The sequence below is a fragment of the Cyanistes caeruleus genome, chromosome 23 (genome assembly GCF_971803275.1).
Source record: "Cyanistes caeruleus chromosome 23, bCyaCae1.hap1.1, whole genome shotgun sequence".
In the NCBI taxonomy this organism is placed as follows: Eukaryota; Metazoa; Chordata; class Aves; order Passeriformes; family Paridae; genus Cyanistes; species Cyanistes caeruleus.
The window spans coordinates 2,135,443-2,160,476 of NC_141723.1; the positions used below are offsets into that span (position 1 = coordinate 2,135,443).

At 41.1% G+C, this 25,034-nt stretch overlaps 1 protein-coding gene across 3 annotated transcripts in view; it reads right to left on the reverse strand.

The window, feature by feature from the left end:
* Nucleotides 1-705: 705 nt before the first annotated feature.
* Nucleotides 706-25,034, reverse strand: part of ZBTB44 (zinc finger and BTB domain containing 44) — a 37,401-nt gene continuing 13,072 nt past the window's right edge. The window contains exons 2-6 of one of the 3 annotated variants that reach the window (XM_086861029.1): nt 19,161-20,230; nt 15,410-15,494; nt 10,498-10,610; nt 7,989-8,289; nt 706-5,935 (exon numbers count right to left, since the gene is read on the reverse strand). In XM_086861029.1, coding sequence (XP_086717155.1) covers nt 5,653-5,935; nt 7,989-8,289; nt 10,498-10,610; nt 15,410-15,494; nt 19,161-20,178 — 1,800 coding nt within the window. In that variant the 5' untranslated portion in view covers nt 20,179-20,230 and the 3' untranslated portion in view covers nt 706-5,652. Of the gene's footprint in view, nt 5,936-7,988; nt 8,290-10,497; nt 10,662-15,409; nt 15,495-19,160; nt 20,231-25,034 lie in introns of all 3 variants that reach the window. The other 2 variants (XM_086861027.1, XM_086861028.1) reach the window with 2 other exon arrangements.

Genomic DNA, 25,034 nt, shown 5'->3' on the forward strand with positions numbered 1-25,034 from the left:
ATTGGCAGCTGCTGTATAAATCACTCCAGCCTGTTGTTATTGAGCTGCTCTAGGGCAGAGTTACCTCTTCAGCCAAGCACTTACCACCCTCCCCTTTTCCCAAGTTATCTGTTGATGCAGCTGGGATTGCAGCTCAGACAGGTGGGTCTGTAGGAGGAAAGTGATTTTAATCACAAGGGTTGTAGGAATGGCAGAGATGGATTTTAAGTCCCATCATTCTGGGCTGTTTCATCACTACTTTGAAGCTCACAGCTGCCACTACAATGAGTGCCTACTGTCCTTTTCAGACAATTCTGCTTTGGCTAATTTGATTAGGCTTCCCCTTGGCTTTCCAACATCACCCTGTGCAAAGCTGGCCCCAGCACCTTTGCAGAAGGAGGTCTAAAGAGAACATGAACAGAAGGCAATGTAATATACAATGGAAAATGAAACAGAAATGTGTACTTTATTAATACTCTTTACTCATGTAACTTCTCCAACCACTTATTAATGTTAATTTTGTTTTAAACTACCTTTCTCCCAGTGGCAGCTTCAGCACCAGCGAGTTCTCCTCATATCAGCTATTTTGGCACTCGTTATGAGCAAAGCTGTAAGAGAATGCAGCTCAAGGGACAGAGCTGCACCTTCTCACTCAAGGTCCAGGTTAGTCTGTTGTACTGCAAGGCAAACTCTGGCAGAGTTAAATAACGACACAAAGCAAAGATATACTCCATAAAACATTAATATTTTAATGAAAAATCTTAGCTTCATGTTTCTATCCAAAGACACTCAAAACTAGTTTTTCTCCCCCCTTAATTTTGACCTATAATGGGACCAGTTTGGAGATTTTTTTTTTTTTTGCATTTTGGAACTTTTTTTTTTAAAGATTAAACAACCAGGCTAGCAAAAAGTTACCCAATACATACTTTTCTTATATCAAACAAGCTAGTATTTCAATACAATGTAACTATACAGAATATATACATTACACATATGATCACAAAGCAAACACTACAGGCTCAGAACAGATTTGAAAAAACATGATATTCACATTGATTACAATAACTCTAAAAATGATTGTAACGTTGAAACGGCACTTAGTTTACAAAAAAAGTCACAAAAATATATATAGCCACCAAGAACTATGGTTCCTGAAAAATACTAATAGCCAGATAGTATTATATAAAATGTGAAGTGTATTTAAACATCGTATACATTAAAAAACAAAACCAAAACCCAAAACCAATTCTGTTAGGTCAATAAACATGCCAAGTAATCTAGCTGTGGCCAGCATCAACAAGAGAAGCTGTACTGTGGATGAGATGATGACTGGATATACGGCTGGTGACTGGAGACTGGCACAGTTAAGGGGGTTTCACTGGTACTAAAATGCACAAAGAAGCCCAACAATAATTTAATTCACATTTTTTTTTCCCTCCAGCTTCCGCTTTTCCCTCTTTGGGGTTTCACCATGGGGCAGCACCTTGAGTGAAGGCACTGCAGGAACAGAGCAAGGAAGCTGTCCAAGGACTTGGTGTAGCCAGGGTTACAGGTCAGAATATCAAAAGCATGCATCAGCTAAATGAATGGTGAAACAAAATCACTCTTCTGGGGACTTCAGCAACCCTCAGGAAGACTGTAGGTACAGTTGCCACAGGCTGGCAGCACCAGATTCCACTTTGTTTTTTTAGTGCAACCAGATTTGTAGGTGAGACCTGTGGGACACGGAGTTACTGCGCTAGCACACACAGAGTGAACGAAAACCCAGAGCAGAAAGTACTGTTGCACTAAAAAAATTCACATTTGTTTCTTTTATGGTACATTTCCTCAAATACTTGGAACCCACTCTATTTACCAGGTACCTCTGATGTGGCTGAGGCACTGTCTGGCCTTGAACCCTCTTACCTGCCATCACGATGCTATGGGATTTATTATGTCTAGAGTTGGAGATGAGAACCCTCCAAAACAGGATTTCACCTTGTGAGCAAAACTCGAACATAACCGGCCTGAATGAAAATCAGCTATTTTCCATATTCTGATGGTGTGGAAGTTGCAATGGATGTAGGAGCAGCAGGTGCTCCTCCATCTGAATTCTCTCATCCCTGCAGGGTGCACAAAGCTCCTGCTGGATTTGCATATAAAATGCTTCCTGGTTTGTCTCTGGGAGAGACCAGCACTCATCTCAGCGCTCCCACACCCTGGGCTGCAGGGTGGAACCAGCGACCAAGAAGCGCCTGAAGCCCTCGTATAAAAACCTTAAACCATAGCTTAAAAACAATAAAATTTCATCCCGCAGGGGACATATAGGGATCATAGTCCTATAAAATATATTTGACTGCATTGGCAGCTATTACTTTTTAAAAAAGTTTAAATTCACACCTTTTAGACTCAGAAACCATGTGAACCCAGAACCATTTTCAATAACCGAGTCTACTGATCTCTCAGTATGAGAGACTTGACCGTGGTCTCTGCGAGCCTGACAACTGAACTCCAGCTGTGGGAAACACCACTCGTGGCTGACTCTGCTTGGAGCACAAGGGCTGAACCACATCAACCCTGACCCTTGTCAAAGCAGACACAGAAATGCATACTAAAGAATGGATTTTTTGGGGAGGAGGAAAAAAAACAAAGAAGAAATAAGAAAATGCATCCTAGAATTCAAAACGCTCTGATAATGTACTGAAGGAAATTGATGTTTTAGGTTTAATCCCAAGTGTAGTTTAAGGCAAGTTTTTTTCTGTTTTAGTTATCTCTCTTGCTCTGTTTGGAATCCAAGCACATTAGCAACATAAATTGTTTTAAGATGTCCTGTGTTTTTACATCTCTCTTGTGAAGAACACCAGCATTTCAAAGAACTGGACACTTCCAACAAGTTAGAGAGGAGAAACAAAACAGTGTTTGCATTTAAACTGTATTCATTTCTATGGAGAAAAGAGATATTAACAAGAAACAATTACAGACAGGAAAATTAACAAGTAAACCCAACCCTAAACCAACCAAACAAAATCCTCCAAGAACTCTATTGTTCCTCCAGTTGAACCAGATTGGAAAGTGAGAGCTAAATTAAGATGTTACCCAGAGATAAGGAGGTTGAAAAGATAATGTGTAACATACAATGCAATGAATAATGAACCCCAGGCCTTGCCTTGTACCTCAGTGTTAATGTTCCTTATTTCTTTTCAAGGAAGAACAGATCAGAGCTATAAAGGCTTTGTAACTTTCCCCCTTCTCTTTGGTATTCTGAAAGCAATTCGCCTTCTGACTCAAAATTTTAAGTCTTAAAAATCCAATATCCAGATATGTCTATGGTGTATTTGTACCTTCTCACCAATGAACTCTTTAGCAAAATACTACAGGGATGAAAATGATCAGATTCTAATGATCAGATTATGTCCTCCACCTCATACCTGACCACCTTTGATTATTACATCTCTGCAGCCAGGAAATGTGCTTTGGGTGAAGCACTTTTCAGAACATGAATCACAAAGGACTCTCATTTACCTGCATAAGACATCAGGAAAAAGAGAAAATGCTGTATTTGAGTTCAGTGTCGTAGCCCTCTAGTTCAGAATAAAGCTCAGCAAAAGGCATTGTCTTGTCTCACTGGCTTCTCAGAGAAATCAGAAGTGGAAGAGAAATGGTCTCTAAATTCAGCTCATCAACAGGCATTGGGCTATTTCACAGTACAGCAGCCCAGAAAAAGCATTTCTCCTTCAAGCCCTTTTAAGAATCCTCACAAAGGTAGATATAATCAAGACTGAATTGCAGCACAGAACTTCTTTGCAGCAGGTTTCTAAAATACCCTTTGGATCTGGTGGAGAAACCTCATTCCAGCAACTTGGGAAGTACTTCAATCCCAACTGTTTTCCCTCTATTTAACTAAAATATGTGGGTTTTACCTAAAAGGAGAGAAATTGCTTAAGTCACTGAAACCCTTTAAACTCTCTCCAAAGGTCAAGAAACTTTTTTCCTTACAAAAGCTGGCTATTAATAGAAAGAACTCAGACCCAGAGAGTACTGGAGCTGCCTAGGCTGACTGAATACAAATTGATGTGCAATATAATACGACTTTTGTGTCTTCTGTTTCTTCAGGAGCAACTTTCTCTATTGGTTCCATTTCCTCCTCATGTTTGCATAAAACAAATCCGGCCAGAAAACAACAATTTACAAAAAACAAGACCCAAAAGTAAGGGAGTATATCATGCCCTTGGAATACTGAGATCAAGCAATACCTACTCACTCAGCACATCATCTGTAGGCCTTGGGTATTTGGCATCAAACACTGAGTTAACTTCAGAAGCTGTAAGAAAAATCACAAATCTCCTAATGTACTTCCTAATTTAGGTTTCAAAGCAGTACTTGAGCCCAAACAGCCCCGACCAAACAAGACTCACTGCTCTGAAAATCCCACACTCTCCATTTGTAGCTTTTTCTAAATATGGAAAAACAAAATTGCAAATATTTTCAGTTTATTGCTTGCTTGAGCTGTGTGTGTAGCTGGAGTAATGGCCTTTAATAAACTGAGCTGGCAAGGATTTAAAGTGTTTTGAAACAGGAACAATTCATCATTGCTCTATAGGCTTTTTGTAAACAACCCCCCTGTTGGTTAGAAAGTTGTCCTCAGAGAGAATAAATTGCTTGTTTTGTCCAAAACAGGCTAATAAAAATCTCTAAAACTATACATACATATGTATAAACAAAAAAAATGTGCAATAATGCACAAAAGAGCTTATTTTTTTCCGGTCTGTAAACTCCCTCTAGCTAGCTCTCAGATTAGTAAAAATACAGTGTGTACGTGAGGGGGCAATGATCAGAACTGCAAATAATCTGGCTGTGGTTTAAGAATTTCAGTTTGGGAAAATCTTCATTTTCCTTTGTGGTTCCCCATCTACAGACAGATAGAGTCAGGAGATATTTGTCAGGCTTGCATGGCCAAACGCTTTTCCATCGTTCCCAATTCCTGGTACACCTTTAGACTTTCCAGGCCTAACCTCAGCTGGGCAGATCTGTTTAGGCTATTTGATCAAGCAGTTTCTAAAAGGACTGGAATAGAAGAAGTAGGAATACCTGGCATTCATCTGGGCTGGACAGGGATCGTGTGTTTTGAAGAAGTGTGTGACTGTTCCTTTCAAAACCGCTCACCATTTCCAAGCACAGGGCACAGTAAGGGCTTTGAAAAACAGCAGGCACATATAGGAAGTGTCACTTCTTTATGCAGAAGATTAAAGCATCCACTCAAAACTAGTCAAAACTGTTCAATCATGGTTTCCAATGCATCCCTTTGTTTATCATTTAAAAAAGGTTTCCTCTGATTTCTTTCCCTTAACCAGAGGGCCTGCAGAAGCAAGAGAAACTTAATGAGCTGTTCTAACTGTGGAAGAAGGAATAGTTAAAGTGATCTGAATCAGTTGTTCTTCTTTAGAAGTATATCACAGCTTCCATGATGTTCTGACAAGATCTTTTTTTGTGCAATCAGTCTTAAATATTTTCACAGAAGTGATCATTCAGTCATGAAAAATAATGTAACATCTGTCGCAGTTCTCAGTTTAAAGCGTAGCTTACAAAGTAAAAAGGGGAAAATCTCCCCACTTTTCATTTAAAAAAATTAAATTAAAATGTACAGGACCAAACACAGGCACTTTCCAAAGAACAAAAATGAAACCAAACCATGAATTATTCGATAGTAATAGATGACAGCTCCGGTTTCGGAGGGTCACCCGCGGCTGCCTCAGCAGTGGCGTTAGTCTTTGGCTGCTCTGGCACATCTTCTTCCTTCTCTGCCAACCCACCCAGAGACCCCAAGGGGAAAGTGCTTTCACAATTCTGAGTTGACGACACCTGTGAAATGACAGGCATTTGGACAGAAGAGTTGCTTTCAAAGCCATGCTCCCCTAGCTCATACTGCCCGAGGGTCTCCTCTTGTTCCTGGTTTAAGTAGTCCGGTACTAGGAAGTCACTGGAAGAGGGTAAAGGACAGAAGAGAAATGTCATTTCTCACACCATGGAATCAGCTCCATCACACAAGCTACACACTGCATTGACAGAGAACAAAGGTACTCATTTCACACTGGCCAAGATCATGGCACTGACATACTCCACTAAGCACCATAACCTGGTTCTCATTCCCACACACAGAATTTATTCAATGGCATCTATTTCGCATCTGTATTTCCTACACAGCAACTTCTTTTTATTAGATTGTATCACCTTGATGAGAATGCAAGTTAATGTCTGGAACACATTTGGCACTGAAAACCTCATTGAAAAAAAGGGAGCACTCAGGCTTTAAAAATAGAAACAAAAATGAGTTCAGCACTGGCAAAGCGTGGCCTTTTCCATGTCTGAGGTACAACATCCCCCAGAGCAGCAGCAGGACTGCCCTCCAAGTGGGCAGGCTGGAACCAGAGGCACAAGGTGAGGCAGCTGAAGGCAGAGGAAGCTGCCAGCTGCAGTGGGGGCTGTGATCCTGACACGTATCACACTCCTGAGAAAAGAATGGAATTGCACTTCCTTCCCCTTTTAATCCTTTCTGGACAACTATGCACCCTTAACAGCTGAGGGCTGATCCAAAGAAAACCTATCAAACGCTCCAGTTGTATTTTCAGAGCATGAGGACGTAACAAAAATAAATTTCTTTGCAAGTTTTCAGCACCAGACATGAAGTTTGTAGTTGAGACAAGTATATACATATATCACATATCAGCACGTTTGTATGCCTTGGTTCACCTGGCAATGCCTCAGTTCAAAGAAATCCTTAAATGACAGCAGCATTCACTGCTCCAACCCAAACTCACAGCCAGCTCTGCTAAACCTTGTGTTTGTCAAATCAGACTGAAGGAAGGGCTATAAGCAACTAAAATCACACTCTTTAACATGACTTAAATTTTCTGACAACAATGCAGTGCTTACCACAACCAGGGCACCACCCTGCAGGGTTTATGCTCCAGTTTTGGCACAAGAGCCAAGAACAAGAACAGCATAAGCCCACAGATATGAAGCACTTGTACTTTTAAACAATATTCTGCTGAAAGAACAGTGACAGTCTTTCCTGCTTTGTTTTTCGATTTTTTTTGTCCTACATCACTTCTGAGTTAATCAGACAGAACAAAATACTCAAATGTTTATTATGGGAAAAAGAATAATGTCTGGAAATCAGGAGAGGTGGGATTGGGATGCTGTAACATTCAGAACACGCCTCTTTTGCATTGCTGAGGGCAGATGACTTACACACACCAAGCTGCACTCTCTCTATAGATTTAAGAGCTGGAAGACCTTCCTGTCTTCAATTTCTCTCATCCAACTTTTGTATTTTCTATCTCAAATTCCAATAATTACATTTGTATCAATGAGAGAATACAGCGCTTGTCTGATACCTCAGAACTCTTTTAATAGTCTTTAGCAGTGCATTTGTGAGATATGCCAAGTCTTTTGTGCCCTGATAAAAAATGTCCAAGTGGCCCTTACTATTTCCAAACCTATTATCCTAATCATTTAGTAATGTTATCTGGGAAAATGAGAAAGGAGAAGGTCTGGAGTAATGCAAACTTTCCACAGTGTTAAGCAAGCACTTAAAAAGAAGTAGGAAGTCTGTGCCCTATGAAAGTGAACAGGCTACGTACAAGATTTTGAAAAGCAAATCAATATCAAATCACAGATCCTGCAGGACAGAACACTATGGCTTCACACCACTGGCCTGGCCACAGATACTACTGAAAAGAGAAATTAAATAACCCAGAACCAGGCTCTGCATATCACTGGATTCTTCAGTAGCCTCTTATATAGCTCCCATGCTGTAAGACAGATCAGATACAACAGAGAGTGGAGCAGGAATCAATCTGACTGGAATTAGCTGGCAACCTGATGAGAGGCACAGCAGGCTGCCCTGAAAGCAGGAAATGATCATCTAAGGAAAAAAAAAAAAAAAAAAAAAAGCAGAAAAAAAGAAAAAAAAAAAAAGCAAAAAAAGAAAAAAGCAAGTTTCCCTGTTAGGTTTTTGCTGTGCACCTCACCTGCTCTGGAAGTAGTTTGCTAGCTCTGATGCTTCATGGTTCAAGCTCCTCAGGTGAACGATTAAATTTCCAGAGTTGGTGAACATGGCGCCGCATGTTTTGCACTCGTAAATCCGAGGCTTGCGGATAATGTGCCGGGAAACCCGCATGTGGTGTTTATATTCCCCGAAGGAAGTGAAAGTGGCACTACATATCTGGCACCGGAAACAGCGTTTACCTTCGTGCTTCAGGCGATGCATCTTGAGCGAGTAAGCTCGGGTGAACTTTTTCCCACAGCGGTCACACTGAAAGGGTTTAATGCCTGTGGAAGAGAGAGCGCAAACACGTTCACCTTGTGCAGCCACAGCTCAGGGGCAAAATCCTCCCAGAGGGCTACAGCACAGGGACAGCAGCTGTTGGTGGTCACAGCAAAGCCCTGTTTGAGGAAGAGATTCTCTGTTAACTTTAAAAAGGCAGAAACAATTAGAGCAGAGCTGTGCTCCCTCAGTAACAACCTCCGAGAAATCTCATCGCTGTGACCTGTCCCGAGGCTCCTTCCCCACGCTTTAAATGGAACACAAGCCCCCGTGGATTAAAGATCCCCAGGCACAGCCAACAAGGACCTGATGCTGCAGCTGTCTCCAGTGCCTTTGAACTCCTTTGATCTCGGCAGATTCTTGTGCCAGACTGGTTCCCAACAATGCAATTATCAGCCTACCCTTAATTGCCGTGTTTTTTTCTGGCTGCCTTTGGCCTCGGAGAAGTGCTCTGGCAAGGGGACTGTGAGCACACGGACACCCCTGTAAGGCAGCAGGAATGGTGATAAAAGGGGCACTAGGAGCCTTTATATTGCGTGGGAACCTTGCTGTACAAGACTTTTTGGCAACTTTGCATGACAGACAGCTCTCTAAGACAGCTAAGCTTCATGCCTCTCATTTTATTTTCTTGTATTAATTTAGAAATTCAGTTCCTATCTAATTTTTGATTTCTTTCCCTAAAACATGTGAGCTCTGCAACATGTTGCAGTGGCTGAGTGTGTAGTCACACAAACAGAACTATTACAATGTAGAAGTCTGAGTCACCAAAACCTTCAGATTTAATAAAAATCTGAACTCCAGAAAGTGGGAAAATCCAAACATGAGGCTAAGAATCTGGAATATGGAGCTCTATTCATAATAGGCCTGTCAAGGAATAGAAAAGATTTTTTCAGAAGGCTGAATGTGCATCAGGCCTGGCTGTTAATTCCCCCAGTCTTTCACTCTACTTTCCTTACTTTCAAAGCAGGAGGTGAACTTTTAATTGAGGGTTTTTAGGCAGAGAAAGCTGTAGTTAAGGTTACACTGAAACGCCCTGTTAAGCATGTGAAAACAAGTTAATAAACTGGAATATGGTCTGGTGGAGCTCAAACTTTTCATGCTTTCCTACTGTGCAAGGACACCTATTTCCTCTGGTAGTTTGAGGGAAATCTCTTTAGCCATTTTGCTCATGTGAAAACACTTTCAACATTTACAAGCTTTGAGAGTTCTTTTGCATGTCAATTATTCTAAACCAGCTATTCAAATCTCTCAACTTTACCCAGGGGTTGTCAGTTGACAGGTTGGCCAGAGATGCTTTGCTGTCAGATTTTAACAACAGGCTTGGGATCATTTTACACCTGATATGCTCACAGAATTTGCTTTTTCAAGTATTAAACACATATCTGGTTGTTTTGCCTGAAAGGATTCAACAAATAATTGTTGATGGGGAAAAAAATTGGACCTTGTCAGTTGTGGCTGCTCTGCCCCAGAATGGTTCAGCCTCTGTGTGCAGATAAGAGTCAGACTCAAACCAGGAGATACTAAACCATGAGGCTTTGTGCCCAAGTGCAACAACCCTTCAATATTCCCTTTATTCCCTCAAATGTCAATGTTATTGCCATGTAATGCTGACAGGTCTTGAAAACACCAATAGCAAATACATGGGGAGTTCATGCTTGGTTAGAAATCAAAATGTATTTGGGGAGCAAGGCCCAGAGGAAGAATTCACATAAACCTTTGGTTGCCTGTGCTACCTGCAGGAGCTAAATTGATTATCAAACCAATTCAGTTGTCCTGCAACCCCTCCAAAAAGTCTGAGATCCCAAGGCACACAACCTTCCTTAATGCAAGGACATAGATATTTGCTTATGGCTTCAAGCTTCCTCTGAAACACAGCAGAGAATTACAACATGGCAGAGGAAGAATTTCAATCTACTTCTTTAAAAGGGCCAAGTATACTTTATTTCATCTCAGATATTTTTCATGAAAATTACTTATCCTGATGAGTTCCAGGCAATCAGGTTTTTTCTTCAGTCCACACAAATGCTAATCATCCATGAGCACAACTATCAGTCAGACTCCAGGGATCAAGACAAGCGAGACAAACCTCTACCCAGCCTTTCTGAAATCAACTCTCAAGCACTTGGCAGGTGAAGTGAAAGAGCTGCATTATTACAATTGCTGCAGAGCGAGGCTGTGAGTCAGGAATTCTGGGGAACAGGGGTGTTTCTTACCTGAGTGGATAAGCATGTGTTGTTTTAGGTTCTGAATGCGAGTGAAGCGCACCCCGCACGTGGGACACTGAAAGGGTCTGTCGGGACCGTTTGGGCTGGGCCTCTCTGTGCTGCTGGTGGAAGGAGCAATGTAGAGTTGGTAGGGATACTGAACGTTCTCCAGACTACAAAATAAAAAGGCACTGATTTACAAACAACCCAGAGAAATGACCCATGAAGCCTCGTCTGTGAAAATCTGAACCGTGAGCATTTTTATGTGAGAAGGAAGAGACTTTTCTGCTGAAATCCCCATTTATTCTGGAAATCTCTGGGTCCGTAACAATGTGTCTGATCTGTACCTGAAGTCTTACAGCCACTGACTCTGCACATCTGAACACAGCCAGGGAATAAGCTCAGAATTCTGTTTCTTTGGGCAACAGACCCGAGCACAACTGCAAACTGAACGTTATTTTCCAGGCGTGGGCATTTTCTCCAGCACATTGATGACTTGCAATCACTAAAAAGTCCCTGAGGAAGAGTTTATAGAGCTGAGCAAATGAAAAGCAAAGGAGTATTTTGCAGCTTCAGTGATATTTGCAAATGAAATTAAAGCAAATTAATTTTTCATCTCAATCCAAGTTTCATCAACAAATAGTATCTACAATTGAATATTTCTAAGTTTAAAATATTAATCTAATGAAGCAATACTTGCTCCTTGTCTGATTCAAAGAGCTCCATGAGCAGAGCTCCAGTGCTGTGTTTAAAAAACAGCACACGGACTGCAATAAGGAACAATTTAACTTTCAAAGTAATTTATTTAAAACTGACTAATTACTCCTCCATAGCCTCCAGCTGCAGACTGTTTAAGGGAACTGTAGTGCTCTAATCCAAGTCCTCTGGCAAGGAACTTGCTAAAGGGCACAGTGAAATAGGAACAAATCTGCTGGTACAAACATGGGAACAACAGGGTTTGTACTTACCTGGGGTTTCCCCTCCCTGAGGAGATCTGGATTTTTGGTGAAACAGCCACTTCAGCTGCTCCCAGCCTGCTGAAAGATCAGCCATCACTGGCAGCAGGGAACTGCTCTGACCCTGACTGTTCATTCCGTGGCCAGCACATTGCAACTTTAGCTCTATTCAGCTGTAAGGTCTGAAATGGCCTGAGAAAAGATGCAATGAGGTCTCCTCACAGTCAGAAAGTTTTCCTAACTGAGGAAATCCTTCTGCTGCTCTGCTTCCCCCTCAATACCAGAGGGGTTGATAACCTTCAGGGTTATGCTGGATTTGGGGATTTCTAGCACTCACACAAATGAAACATGCACTTTGCACAAATACAGTTTCCTTGGTATTATAAAAAAATCCACAGAACAGTTCAGCACAGGAGGGCAAGAACTAGGACCATCTCTTTAAAATCAACATTTAATCTGTCTTTACTCTGGAAAAGGATGTCACTACAACTCTGAGGACAGAGGGTATCTGAACTCTGAGTGCAGAATTCCCAGCTGCAGAAGTTCCAGTTGTAAAATTTATCTGGAGAGGGAGCACCAGGTATCTCTTGATACACCCAAGATTAAAGAGTTTCCTGTAGGAGTTTATTATCAGTCAGTCTGTAAAACCCATCAGGATTTCTGATCTCACATGACACTGGAGGAAAAATTGCACCGAAGAAGAAATTTTATTGTCCTTGAGTTTTTATACACAGTAGGGTCCCAAAGCTGTGGAAAACAGAGATTCTGATAGACTTGTTGATCTGTGATAAAGGGAATATTTGCAAGAGCACAGTCACTAGCTCCTGTCCTGGGCCTGGCAGAATGAAGCTCTTTGCCATTTTGGGCTCTAAAAAAAGGCAACTGAGGCTTTTTGAAATAAGTGAAGGTATTTTAAACACAGGTTCTGATATTCTAACCAAATTCCTGACCAACTCTGGCACTCCACTTCCTTTTTTATACACAGAGTGTGCTCAAATAAGAATAACATTTGGGTTTTGTGACAACAAAGAATTTCATCTTCTCCTGACGTGTTCCTTAGGTCCTGCCCCCCTCACTCCTGCTTTAGGGGACTGTGAGGAGGCACAGGAGCTCGTTGTGCTCCTGGAGCTTTCTCAGGAGTTTTCTCAGGAGCTTTCTCTCAAAGTAGGGCAGGAATCAGGAGCCAGAGCTCTCCTTTTGTTTCCAGCTTTCTCAGGCTCGCTCACTCTCCCTGCCTGTGCCACCTCCTCTGCCCCTGGAGGAGAAGTGCTATGGGTACAACTCCACAGAAGAAATTGAAAATAAAGTTTGGCTTTTTAATTCATACATCTTTCATGATGAGGAGGGCTGATAAAAGAGATCTAATGGGAATCATGAGGCTCTCCAGCTATCAGTGCCTGGCTTGTCTTTTCCCATGCTCACACTGCCAGCAGGGTGAAATACCTATTTGGTGACATAACTTAGCACCATGAAGAGATTATATTTGAAACACTATTAGATTGTCTCTCCCCTGCTTCTTTTTCCCTGCATTTACTTAATTTTTCATGGCTTTCAATTTGTGATCAAGGTGGCATTTAACAGTTGAGATTTGTCTGTCTAGTACCAGCTACATAGAGAGGTTTAAAATATTTGCACTGAAATATCCTACTTGCACTTTTTCTTCTTTTCACCCTGAGACTATTTACATATTTAACTATGTAGAACTAAACTCTGACAAACATGAATGCCAAAATGCCAGTGAACCTAGAAATGTTCATTTTTTGCAAATAATTATTTTAGAGAAGTGGAGGTTCTCATTCATGGATCAGAGAGACCTTTTATAACTTTTATAACTGAGCAACTCCTTTTTAAGTGCAGCCACAAACTAATACAGACCAACTGTTAAAGCTGGCAAGATTAGAAAAGTGTATAATAATCCAAATGTGAAATATCAAAGGAAGAATAGAGACTTCACTGTGGAGCAGTAATTTTAATACTTAAAGATTCCTGTGTGCCTATTAAGCTGACAACAATTACATGTGATGTAGTGTTTATGAAACACTGATTATGCAGGAGGCCAAATTAATGATGTTAATTATTTTACAGAAACTCAACAGATAAGACATCTTAGTTTTTGAAATTTTTATGATTCTTTCCGCAGTGACACAGATGTAATATTGACCTTTAGAAGGACTGGTCTTTTCCTTTGTTTTAGAAATAGAAATGTAATATACAACATGGACTTAAAGGTGCATGAAACACTCAAAAAGTTTGGGAGGGAAATTTTCTCCATCTGTACAATGCATTGATTGTTTTTTCTTGATCCAGCTAGAGAAACATGTTTCATTTTATTCAGAATTCTTATGCCCCCAAAACTGTGTGCCCAAACTGCTGCTCAGTGAATGACAGGCCATATTTATGTTATTTATGCTGTGCTCATCCCATGCTTGAAATGGGAATTTAAGTCATGTTTCAAGGGCTGTCCCAGTGTACTTGAACGCACTGACACGACAAACACACATACACCCCTGAAAGGAAACTGCTTAGGTCTTGGAAGCACCATTTTACACATTTAACTGGTTCTCGGAATAAGAACATTCTTGACACTTTCATTTGTATTTATAAAATAAACCACTTGGTGGAAAGTTTTAGTTCTGGAGCCTAAAACCCCCCATGGCTCTTAGTTCACTTGTAGCTATTGAAAAAAGGTGCAAATTGTAGTTAATTTTGCTGATACTTCTGTCACTCTGAGACTATTTTCAAACTGGTGCATAAACTAAGGTAAATACTCTGTCCTTCTCTGCATGGAAGAGATCTTTTAGTGGGAATTTTCAGTGTGTTTAAAGACTTCTTTATCTCCTGAATTTTCTATGCAGTTTGTGCTGAAGCTTTGCAGTTTTATAGGAAACTTCTGAAACAATCCACTGCTGAAAATACGTGTGCCACTTGACTTCAGAATTACAGGTTTAAAAGCCTGGATTAGTTCAAGTGCAACATGTGCTCCTACTATTAATTCAACCCTCAAGTGCTGGGTGTTATTTTTATACTCAGGTTTGTTAGCAGATAGATAAAATCTTCCATGTCATCCAAAAAGTCTTATCTAAGCAGTTATTTTCCCTTTTTAAGGGAGGTGGGACACATTTGAGATGGAAATGACAGGTACGATTTTATGAGCTATGAAAATGCAGCTCTTGGTTATTATCTCTATAGAAAGCTTCTCTTGACAGAGTTTCTGGAACAACTTCCAAAGGTTCACACTTCTTCCTCAGACCCATTTGTCTTACAAACCTCTGCAAACACCAGTTTGGATAAATGTGCTTTAGAGAGGGACTAGCTAAGAACTGGAAGTCAGAGCAGCTGAGAGCAGCCCTGTGTGCCATGTGTGGGTACCTCACTAACAGAACTCCGATGTCTCTGACCAAACAGACCTGGTTTAGTTTGGTTTTCTCTGCCAGCTTTCCCTTATAAAGGATTCCTTTAATAAATCACTCAGCTCAGCACAGCAAAAGCCTGCTAAATATTTACAGCAAGTGCCACACAGCATCTTGGTAAGAAGCAACAGGCAGAAAGTTTGGGAGAAGAGATTTAAGGCTGCACTGCCTCTCCTGTGGCTTGCAGCAGCGCGGCCTGGTGAAGTCAGGGCTAGGTCCTTGTTTTTGTTGCTTTAGCATGCATGTTTCATATGGAGGTTTAATTAAAATTTATTAATAAAGAGCAATGATGAAGAAACAGCAGGAACAACACTATCTTTCTTCACCAGTGCTGCCTGGAAATAGATAGGAAACAAAAAGCAACGAGTAAGCAGATTCTGACTTTCATCACCTACATTCTTCTAAAGCATCTGCTCCTCCAGGCACTGATTGTACTTTGATCAACACGGAGAACTTGATGTAGAAACAACTAAACATTGTGGGATTAAGACTGGGGAGGTTAATTACAGCACAGCACTTGGTGCAGAGCACTTTGCACACCGGGTTGGTACATACCGATCATCATCGTCTGCATGAGCGTTAGTGCCAGAGGTGCTTTGGAGTGTGGGCAATCCCTCTGTAACCCCCTCATCTATTGAGCCTAGGCAAAGAAAAAAGGGCAATTTAATGCAAATAACTGTTCAAAAAGGGGTTGGGTGGCAGGTAAATACATATCAAGCTTGCTTTCCCAAATCTCTGATAGATGCTGCTTCCTGGGTGATAAGATAATAAAAGTGCCTTGGGAAAGTAATTTAGAACACCCAGAAGCAACTTGTTCAGAGTCAGCTTCTCTCTGCACAGATTACCCAGTAAATTGACAGCTCAATAAAGGACACATATTTGGTGCACCTAGGAAATGGAAATGTTAAATACAGCCAGTTTTCAAAATACATCCAGTAGTAGCCCTGTAAAGCAGAAATGTTACGTTCACCCAAAGGGATTATTTTGTCAATTTTTCAAGACTTCCTGAGCAATAAGGAGTTCAAACCTGCTACACGAAATGGCTTTTGTGTTCTAAATCTTCCATAAATATATTAATTGATAATGTCTTCATTTATTGATAAGCAGCTGAGACAGGAAGAGCCCTCTAGGAAATCAGAAATGCAACACAAAATAGACTACACACTTGTTTGTAAGAGAAATGTATAAACAAAACCACTCCAGGGCTCTGCTCAGGTCACCAGCATCGGGGTAAATGTAGTTCCAGGGCCTTGGGGAACAGAATCCAATGGAAATTCAGCACTAAAATAAACCCACACCTCCATTCACTGGTGGGGCTGTTGCTCATCACTGCTGGGTGTTTGGTCAAGCAGCCTCTGGATCTCCCCACTGAATCCATGGGAGGACAGATGGGGAAGGAGAGTTCTCTCCCTCCACCTCAAGGACAGCCAAAGTGCAGGACAGTGCTACGAGCTGCTCTTGCTGCTGGGGGAAAATAATTCTGCTTTCTAAGAGAGGGGTACATGAGCAATCTGAATTTGGGGACCCTAAAGCTCACCAGGAAAATCAAGTAGAATTAGGTGTACACTGAGAAGTGTCAGAGGAAATGGAAAACCAAAGAGAAGGAGCAGGGACGTGAAAGGTGAAGCAGAAAATGTGCAAATTCTGTCAAAAAGAATGAGAGATCTTTCCTGAAGTGAGTGTGATGCCATGTTATGGGGCCAGTGACAAGAGGAAAATTGCATCTCTGGCAGTTTCACAATTAGTAAAATCAAAATTTTTAATTTTGTTAAGAGGTGACAAACTATACTTGGGGAATTCACCAACTAAGCAATCTATAAAAAAAAGTCACAATAAATAAAATAAAAATAAATATAATAAAATAAAATAGAAGTTACAGAAGTTAATCCCATTTTGATTTATCCTTCTTTCTTATGAAATACTTAAATGACAGTCTAATAAAAAATAAGCCCAACTGCTCTTAGGTTTAATTTCGTGCCTTCACCTCTCAAATGCCAAAAGTGCTAATAAGTTATGAGAGTATCTTCTCAGACACAGCTGTTTTGTAACCATAATGACTTATTTATCAAGTCCCTGCTCCATGTCTCCTTCCATATTATAAACTGCTTCCAAATATTCCAATAAATTGCAAATGAACAATTCTTAAATTTTCCAAAGAGTGAGTAAGAGCTTTTTGCAATATCAGAGAGAGAGGCAAGAATGCTTTTGTAAATGCACTATAAAACACTAAGATAAATATGTGTAATTATATGAGGAAAATATGTTCAGGGAAGAAAAAGCTGTACTTTAACATATCTTGCTGCCTCCATTTACTATTCTCCCATTACTGCATAAAGTAATGCATTTTTGGGAGGTAAAAAGTGCTTTCTAGCTACAAAGTGTGCTGTATCATAACTGTGCTAAAAAGCAAGAACACCATTTCCCTTTATAGCAAAACATGAATAAAAGCCATTCTGAGGATGGTTATTATGCCAAGACCACTAAATATTAATTCAAACACATTCAAAGACAAAGAGCAGATTTGTACTTTAAAGATTTGGCCCTGGCACATTTTCCTTCTCTCTGCAGCTGTTTTAAGGCAGAACATGCTGTACTAACAGCAATGACAGATATTTAAGTTTAAAAATTATAATCACTAAAGCCTGAGATTCTCCACCCCATGCACACAAAACTCATCTGTGGCCTGGAGTTTACACCCAGTTTGTTCTTTAAGCTGCCTTGGTGTGATATTTATTTATATATTTATGATATATATCACTCAATATGCTATTTTTAACTTTCCCTAATCATTATTGCTTCTTGTTCTATTTTGACTGTGATGATATAATTGCTTTGATGAAACAATTTGCATCTCTTATCACATGGCCCCAGCAAAGTCTTCCAGTTCTGACTGCAATGAGTTAAAAACTGAATCAAACAAAACTTGTTTTTGAACGAGGACCACTTTTCCTGGTGGCTCCCCAGCAAACAAATAGTTTCTTTTAGTTTTTAATTTACGTACTACTTTGGAAAATTACATTTAAAGATTTAAACATAAGACATTAAGTCTGCTTCTCAGCAAAGGTAAACATCCTTGTCTCCAATAAAGAAAACATTACCATTTGAAAAAAGCATTATAATCTAAAATAATCTAAAATATCAACACGTGAGTTATATAAACTGGAGAACAATCCAACAGCAAGGGACGGCATAAATGGGAAATATTTTTATTTCTTTTTAGTGGGTATTGCCTGAATAGTTTTGCATTGAACCTACACTGCTGCTCTGGAGGGTCAGCCTGATCTCACTTTCTTCAGAGAAGTCACAGTGTTGCACTGACCAAACCAAACAAATAATGCAGACTACAAGGCTACAACTCTTTACTTTGTTGTAGTTTATTCGTTTCATTACTGGGGGCAGCCTTTCACACTCAGGTTATTTGAATGAAGCAGAGCAGTCCATTTGCCACTCTTATGGTCTTCAAACAGAACAGGCATTATTAAAAATCTTTCAGTAAAACTCTGCTGAGCACAGGTCAAGCCACTTGAGAGTAAAATAGCTGACTTGGGCAAAATTTTGATAATTAAACTAGAAATATTGAAAAAGCTCTATCTTCTGATTTACTAAAAGCCATTCAACGCATTCTGCTCAGAGGAAAAAAGGGATTGTTCCAGTAACCTTTAAGTATTAGCTCTTAATAAAGAACAGCCTGCTATAAGAACCCAAAACTGGTTTCAAATTGTCTGTCATGGAAAAAAGATTTCTCTCAGCAACCAGCAGCATTTGATGAAGCAACTTGAGAATCAAATCCCACAGAAATGGAAAGATTCTCAATATTATGACTGTGTGGTTTTATTTTTGTCTGGGGCATTAAGATGACAGTGTTTCACCACTTACTTTGCAAATCCTCTTACAAAGGCTCTCTGTCACGATTAGACGAGATTTGATGTCTGAGGCAAAGCACTATTCTAACCCTTTGTGGTTACAGGCACAAGCTTTTCAAATCTGATGCTGCAGCTCAGCTGAGATCGTGTCTTTTGGCACTAATGAAAGCAGAATTAAGTTCCCCCAGTCAGGCAGCAAGAGGTAAAAAGGAGTTATCAACCTCTGCTGAATAAAGAGGGCTACCACAGGCTCACCATTCTCAGCTGCCTTCTGCAAAGTTATTTAGAGAACTCTGAGTTTATGTGTAACATTTCAAAAATCAGGGGGAAGAAAGGGAGTTTCACAAAAGTAAAGCATGAAAATGCATGAGGCAGATTTCTGCCAATAAAATCCCCAGTGCTCATGTGCCAGCTGGGATATGTAACTGCAGAAATGGTCATACCTATAGATGAAGACTGAGGGCTGATCAGGAGATCCTCCTGCACTTGCTCGCTCCCTGGGACCGTCTGCTGGTCACTCAGGGAGCTCTGGGATGCGCTCACAGGCTGCGACACCTCCTCGTGAACCTCCTCGTCACTCAGCCGTTCCACCTTGACACGCACGTCCTCCTCGATCACCAGGGGAGAACTGGCTTTGGTGCTCTCACAAGTCACATAATCCCCCATCCTCCTGGTGGACTCGGAGGGCCCAGGCATTTCCAAAGTCCTAGAGTTCTCCGCCTGCTTCACCTTTTCTGACTGAAGTCTTCGATCAATTCCAAAAGGAAAAGTCCAGGGAAAAGCTAAGGATGAGTCCACAGGCTGATTTCTGGACTCTGGGTAGGAAGTTGAAGGATTGAGCACTTGTGGGGAGCTGGTTTGTGTGTTACACTTGAGGGGGCTCTCAGGAGACATGACGATGTAGCTCTTGCGCTTTCTCCGAGACTCCCGGCAAACGGGAATGGTTCTCTCCACCACGCTGCACTCGGAGGAGACGGGAGACAGGCTGCCGTCCCGGGAGGTGAAATTGCAGTTTGCACTGTTCTCCTGTCCTGCATCCAGCACCTTCTCCTGCTGGCTGTTGGGTGTATTCCATAAAATGCTGGACTTCATGAATTCCGAGCACGTGCTGGCCACGCTGAACATCTGCATGTAGCTGGCGGCGGCGAGCACGTCGATGATGTTCTCGGTGTTAATGGACAGCGTCGCTGTGTACGCGTACTCCAGCAGAGGGATGAACCCCGTCACCGTCACGTGGTGCAGGTCCAACACGCTCTTGCTCTCATCCTCTGCTTGGCCAACGAGTTTGGAGCGGAAGAAGTCGCTGCAGGCTGCCAGAACCACCTTGTGTGCCCTGAAGATCTTGTCCTGGACGCGGATGGTGATGTCGCAGAAGTGGCCGTCATTCCGGAGCATGTTCAGCTTCCCCAGCATCTCCTGACTGTGAGCAGGGGAGTTATGAGTGAATGTTTTAACACCCATTTTTAGACGGTTCTCTTAACGTTCTTCCCACATAAGACAGATCAAAGGTATCCTGAAATAAAGAGGAAAACTGTCATTTTCATCTCTGAAAGCAAAAAGTCAAGTGGATTCGTGATTGTAAGACTCTGTATGAAGAGAATTCATCTGAATCCTCTAAGGCCACGTTCCTCTAGAATCCAGACTGTGCAAGGGACTAACTCTACAGAAATGCAATTACGTGTAATTTTCATAATCACAGCTTAAATTATTTGCAATGTATCCCTACCATCTTCCATGTATCTGTATCTCCTTAAACCTACAGGGTTATCGCTCCCTCTCTCTCTCTCTCCACATTCCTGCTATGCCCACTCAAAACCAAATTCCCAACACAGTTCAGAAAAATGTTTGTAATACTAAAAATAAAGCATTTTTAAAACTGTTATCTGTGTGGAAATCTGTATTTTTATTTTGTGGGTCCAGAAAACTATTGTTCACAGCTCTTAAACCTAACAGACTATTGAAGGGTTTTTTTAAGCAGAAAAGTCAGCTTGAATCAACAAGAAGGGTGCAGGAGTAAGCAAATCTCCAAGGGAAAGTATTTAATACCAGAAAAGCCTTAGAGAAACTACAGCATGAATTTTCAGAGGCCAGAGTTCAAACCAGTAAACATAAAACAACAGTTGCCAATAGGTCTGATTCCCTGCTGTAGTGCAGGTATTGATTACTTAAAGCTGCTTTTAATAGTTTTCAACTAGGATGAGAAGTTATTGAAAATTCCTCCACAAACACAATGCAATATAAACCTCAAAGGAAAGTTTAAGTTTAAATCAAATACACATAAACTGATTTTATTTATGTGATAAATAAAACAAGAAGGGAAACTTCATTCTTCTGAAAAACACAAACCTGCCCTCTTGGGGACCAGTTCTCTCCATGTGGGAGCAAATACATGTTTTTTATGCAAGGTCCTGATGAGAATGGGGTGTTTGACCCCTGGATTTCAGAACCATTTCACTGCAAAGGAAATATAAATCACAGAGTTTCACCTGCTTAAGCTCCTTCCAAGCCTCCACGGAAGTTTTCTGTGTTGTACGTGCCTCATACAATTTACAAGATATAGAACTATCTCACTGGTTAAACATCAACAACATTATTATGTTTGATTTGTTCCTGGAGTCAGCCAGTTCTGCACACCATCCTTCTTTCCCTTCCATGTAAAAAAACATTCCATGCTTGCAAATGGCTCACGTGGAGCTTCACAGAGAAACTGCAAGTGTGGAACCACTTACCCCAAATGTGACACATTGAAAGAGCAGCTGTCACAGCCCACCTGGTTCTACAGACACTCACACTTGGCTGCTCCTTGTTCCTGGGTTTTCACTTTTGATACTCAAACCCTTACAGACAGAGGAACACTAACTGTTCAAGAGAACAGATTAGCTAACACCTGATAATAAATATAAAGTCTGGTGGAAATTATTTTAAACCATTTGGGTTTAAAATGAAATTTCACACTGGTGTAGAGGAAGAAGTTAAGCACAAGCAAAACATTCCCTTCACTGAAAGAAAATGGATCGACCTCAAGAGGCATCTGAATATCCAGACTGTTTGTTCTTTAGCATGAATCAAATGAAAAGCATATTTCATTGATCTCACACCAACACAATACAGCAAAATCTTGTAGCAGCATATTCAAAAATGGCCTTTGGATACCCTTCCTGCTGAAATCCTGGTCGCTGCAGCTGTTCCTTGGCACATCAGAAGTCCTCAAGTACTTCTGTTCTGCAGCTCGTACAAGAACAATACGCTCACAAGGACAAGCCACAGAATAATTTGGTATTTAGAAATAGTACCAATACATGGTTATAAACAAGGAGAAAAATCTCAAAGCAATCCTCCCAGTTCCTACAGGCCCAAAAGACAAGCCCATTTTCCTCTCGGTTCTGAACAAGGAATGCTCAGCTCTCTGGTCCCAAAGTGAGAGCTCAATTCTGCTGCCCTGCTCTAAACCATTCCTAGTCCTGCTCCTCCCTCCTGCCACCTCTCCCCTCTTCTGGCTTCCTTTCCCCTTCTCCTTTCATCTTTTGCTTCCTTGACCTTGATCTGGTTACAGAATTGAAAATAAAATAGCAGAAGTCAGTGATGTGCAATAAATTGATTTAAATTTATTAGAGGAGCAGTGTTCCTGCCACAAATGTGGGATATTGCTCTGTTAAATCACTTTTGTAAAGTGACTTTCGGCCTCATTGCACTGACACTTCCATTCTAACAAGTGGCTCCCACCCAGGCCTCAGTGTGAACAAGGAACATCCACACATGTGGTATTTTCAGGAAAATCCAAAGGGTCAGGCTGAGGAGGGGGAACAGTATCAGCTCCTTACAGTTAATGATGTAGTAAAAACACCAAATGTATTTAGATGGCAATTTAAGCAGTATGAAAATACTTTCAACATGAAAAGATGAGTGTTCTAAAGAACAGCCAGGTTATACAATGGTTCAACCCTCTTTCTAATCTTTCAGTGGCAGAAGGCATTTTTATAGCTGCACTCAATTCACAGCGACCTGAGAGGGTAAAGGGCTGCTACATTACAGCTTCAGCACAAGTCCATCATCCCTGGATCATCACCATTTCAAAGTAACACTTTGTCAGGTCTTATTTCCCACTCTGAGGCAGTCCCTGACAGCAGCTCTTGGACCATAAGGTGCAGGATCCACATCCAAGAACTAAATATACCCACGCCCTTGGGAATGCTGGGGTGGGAACATCAAGGTGCACACCTAAACTAAGTGCTAAGTGGGCTGGAGCTGGAAAAGCTGTTAAGCTTGGAGCCACAAACCATCGGGCATTCCCTAGGCAGGGACCAGGGATGGTATCACAGAGGAGGGCTCCTCCTTCCAATCCCCGGGGACACACTTACACCCTGGCCCACAACACATTTCAAACCTCTACGGAAATACAGCAAAATTCAAAGACACTTTCACAAGTTTTAAAAATATTCACAGTGGGACACTTCAGTCCATATTTAATAGGCTGTATTTAACTCTGCCACAGACACTTACAGCTGGAGAGAATGGTTTTTCCAGTATGCATTCCTGCCTTGGAAATATGTGAGGAATCACCTTCACAGCACACATCCCTGAACAAGATGAGATTTCAAATGTGAGCACTTCAGGGTTTTGAGAATAAGAACTATTTTGTCCACTATTAGCCAAAAGCAGTCTGAAGAGAAGTGCTACTGTACCAAAGGCTTTGTACAATTAATTTGAAAATCAGTTGGGTTTTTTTTTACTCCTAGAAGCACTAATGAAGACCTGACCTTTGAGCAGTTTGGAGTAACTCAGCTCATTCTCACTGTTTCAAGGCTACTGAAATGCAGGTTTTAGCAACAGCTACCATGGCACATACACTGTTTTGGGATTAAACAGGTGTCGAGTTTCTGAGCTTAGAAACAGCAAAGATGAAACTCTACACTGTAAGTGTAATGTTATAATGTAATGAAACTGTGAATGGAAAAGAAACTATATTGGAGTTGAAAAATATTGCTTATGCAATATCTACTTCCATGTACACAAAATTTAGCTCCTTATTCACCTGCTGCTTAATGTTATGGCTCAAATCACTGGGTTTGAAACATGGTATCTATAATCACATTTTAGAGGAGTCAGTGAATCAAATCAGGCAGCTGTTTGCATTCAGTTTCTCACTTAGGCACATCATTTCAAAACAAACGTTTTTAGCACCACAAAACCACTGCCCTACCTTTAACCTCTGTATCCTGTGGCAATTTACAGCATGAAAACACCAACTTTTTCTCAACACTGAAACCAACAGACTTTATACCACTTTGTTGCCACATAAGTCCTCAAAACGATTAGGAAATTCCCACCCTGGTGAGAACCCCTCAGATACATTCATCCTACTGTGAGCCCATGGTATAAATCAGATCATTGGTTGGTTTTTTTTTTATATTATTATTTTTTTTTTAATGCAGACTGGTTAGAGCAGCATTCCACCCACAGCAGTAGTCCAGACACAGGTAAATCTTCCACAGGGATAAACATGTGACCTGGAGCATTTTATCTCTGTCATCTCGCCGCAGTACACAGGAACCAGCACTCCTCACTCCCTCAAATTAACTGGTAAGTATAATTAAGTATAATTAAGTTCATAATCGAATCAGAACAACTGCTTAAATCAGAACAAACTTCAAGTCTGCTATTTCTATTTCTATCTAAACACACATCTGTTTCCCCAACAGCAGCTGGCCTAATAAAAGGAACTATCTCCACTATGAATCTTGCCCTGGTTCACTTCACAAAACTGCTGGCCAGAGCTACCACACCATTCCAGTTTTAACCCAATCAGCAGCACTTTCTAAACTTTATTTTAAATCATATTTTAACTCAGCTTAGTAAACCTAGTTTGACCTCAACCCAGCTCTGCCAAGCCTGGCAGTATTCATGTAAAAGAGGCAAACACGAGGTTTCTGTGCTCAAAATGATGTCAGTGTGGAGCATCCACTTTGGAGCTCTGGAATCTCTGGAATGCAAACCTGTAACCTTTGGCTGCAGTGGGTGAGTGGACCAGGAAAATGACCCTGGGCTTGAGAACTTCAATTTCCTCCAGGACAGCAGATTCCAAACTGTGAGTGCACAAAGGAGCCAGTGTTAAGCAGCTAGTGCATAAACACCGTAGTGTTAAACCTGAGATGCCAAACTCCAGCCTGTACTGGGAGTGAGGAGATGCCACAGCCTGCAAACAGCTGGGAGCACCCAGTGCTGGTCTCTCACCTCAGGAACCAGACTCTGACTCCAAACCATTTCACTGAAATATCCCAGGATACTGATACTGCCCCCATGTCCCTTTCCTCCCAGCT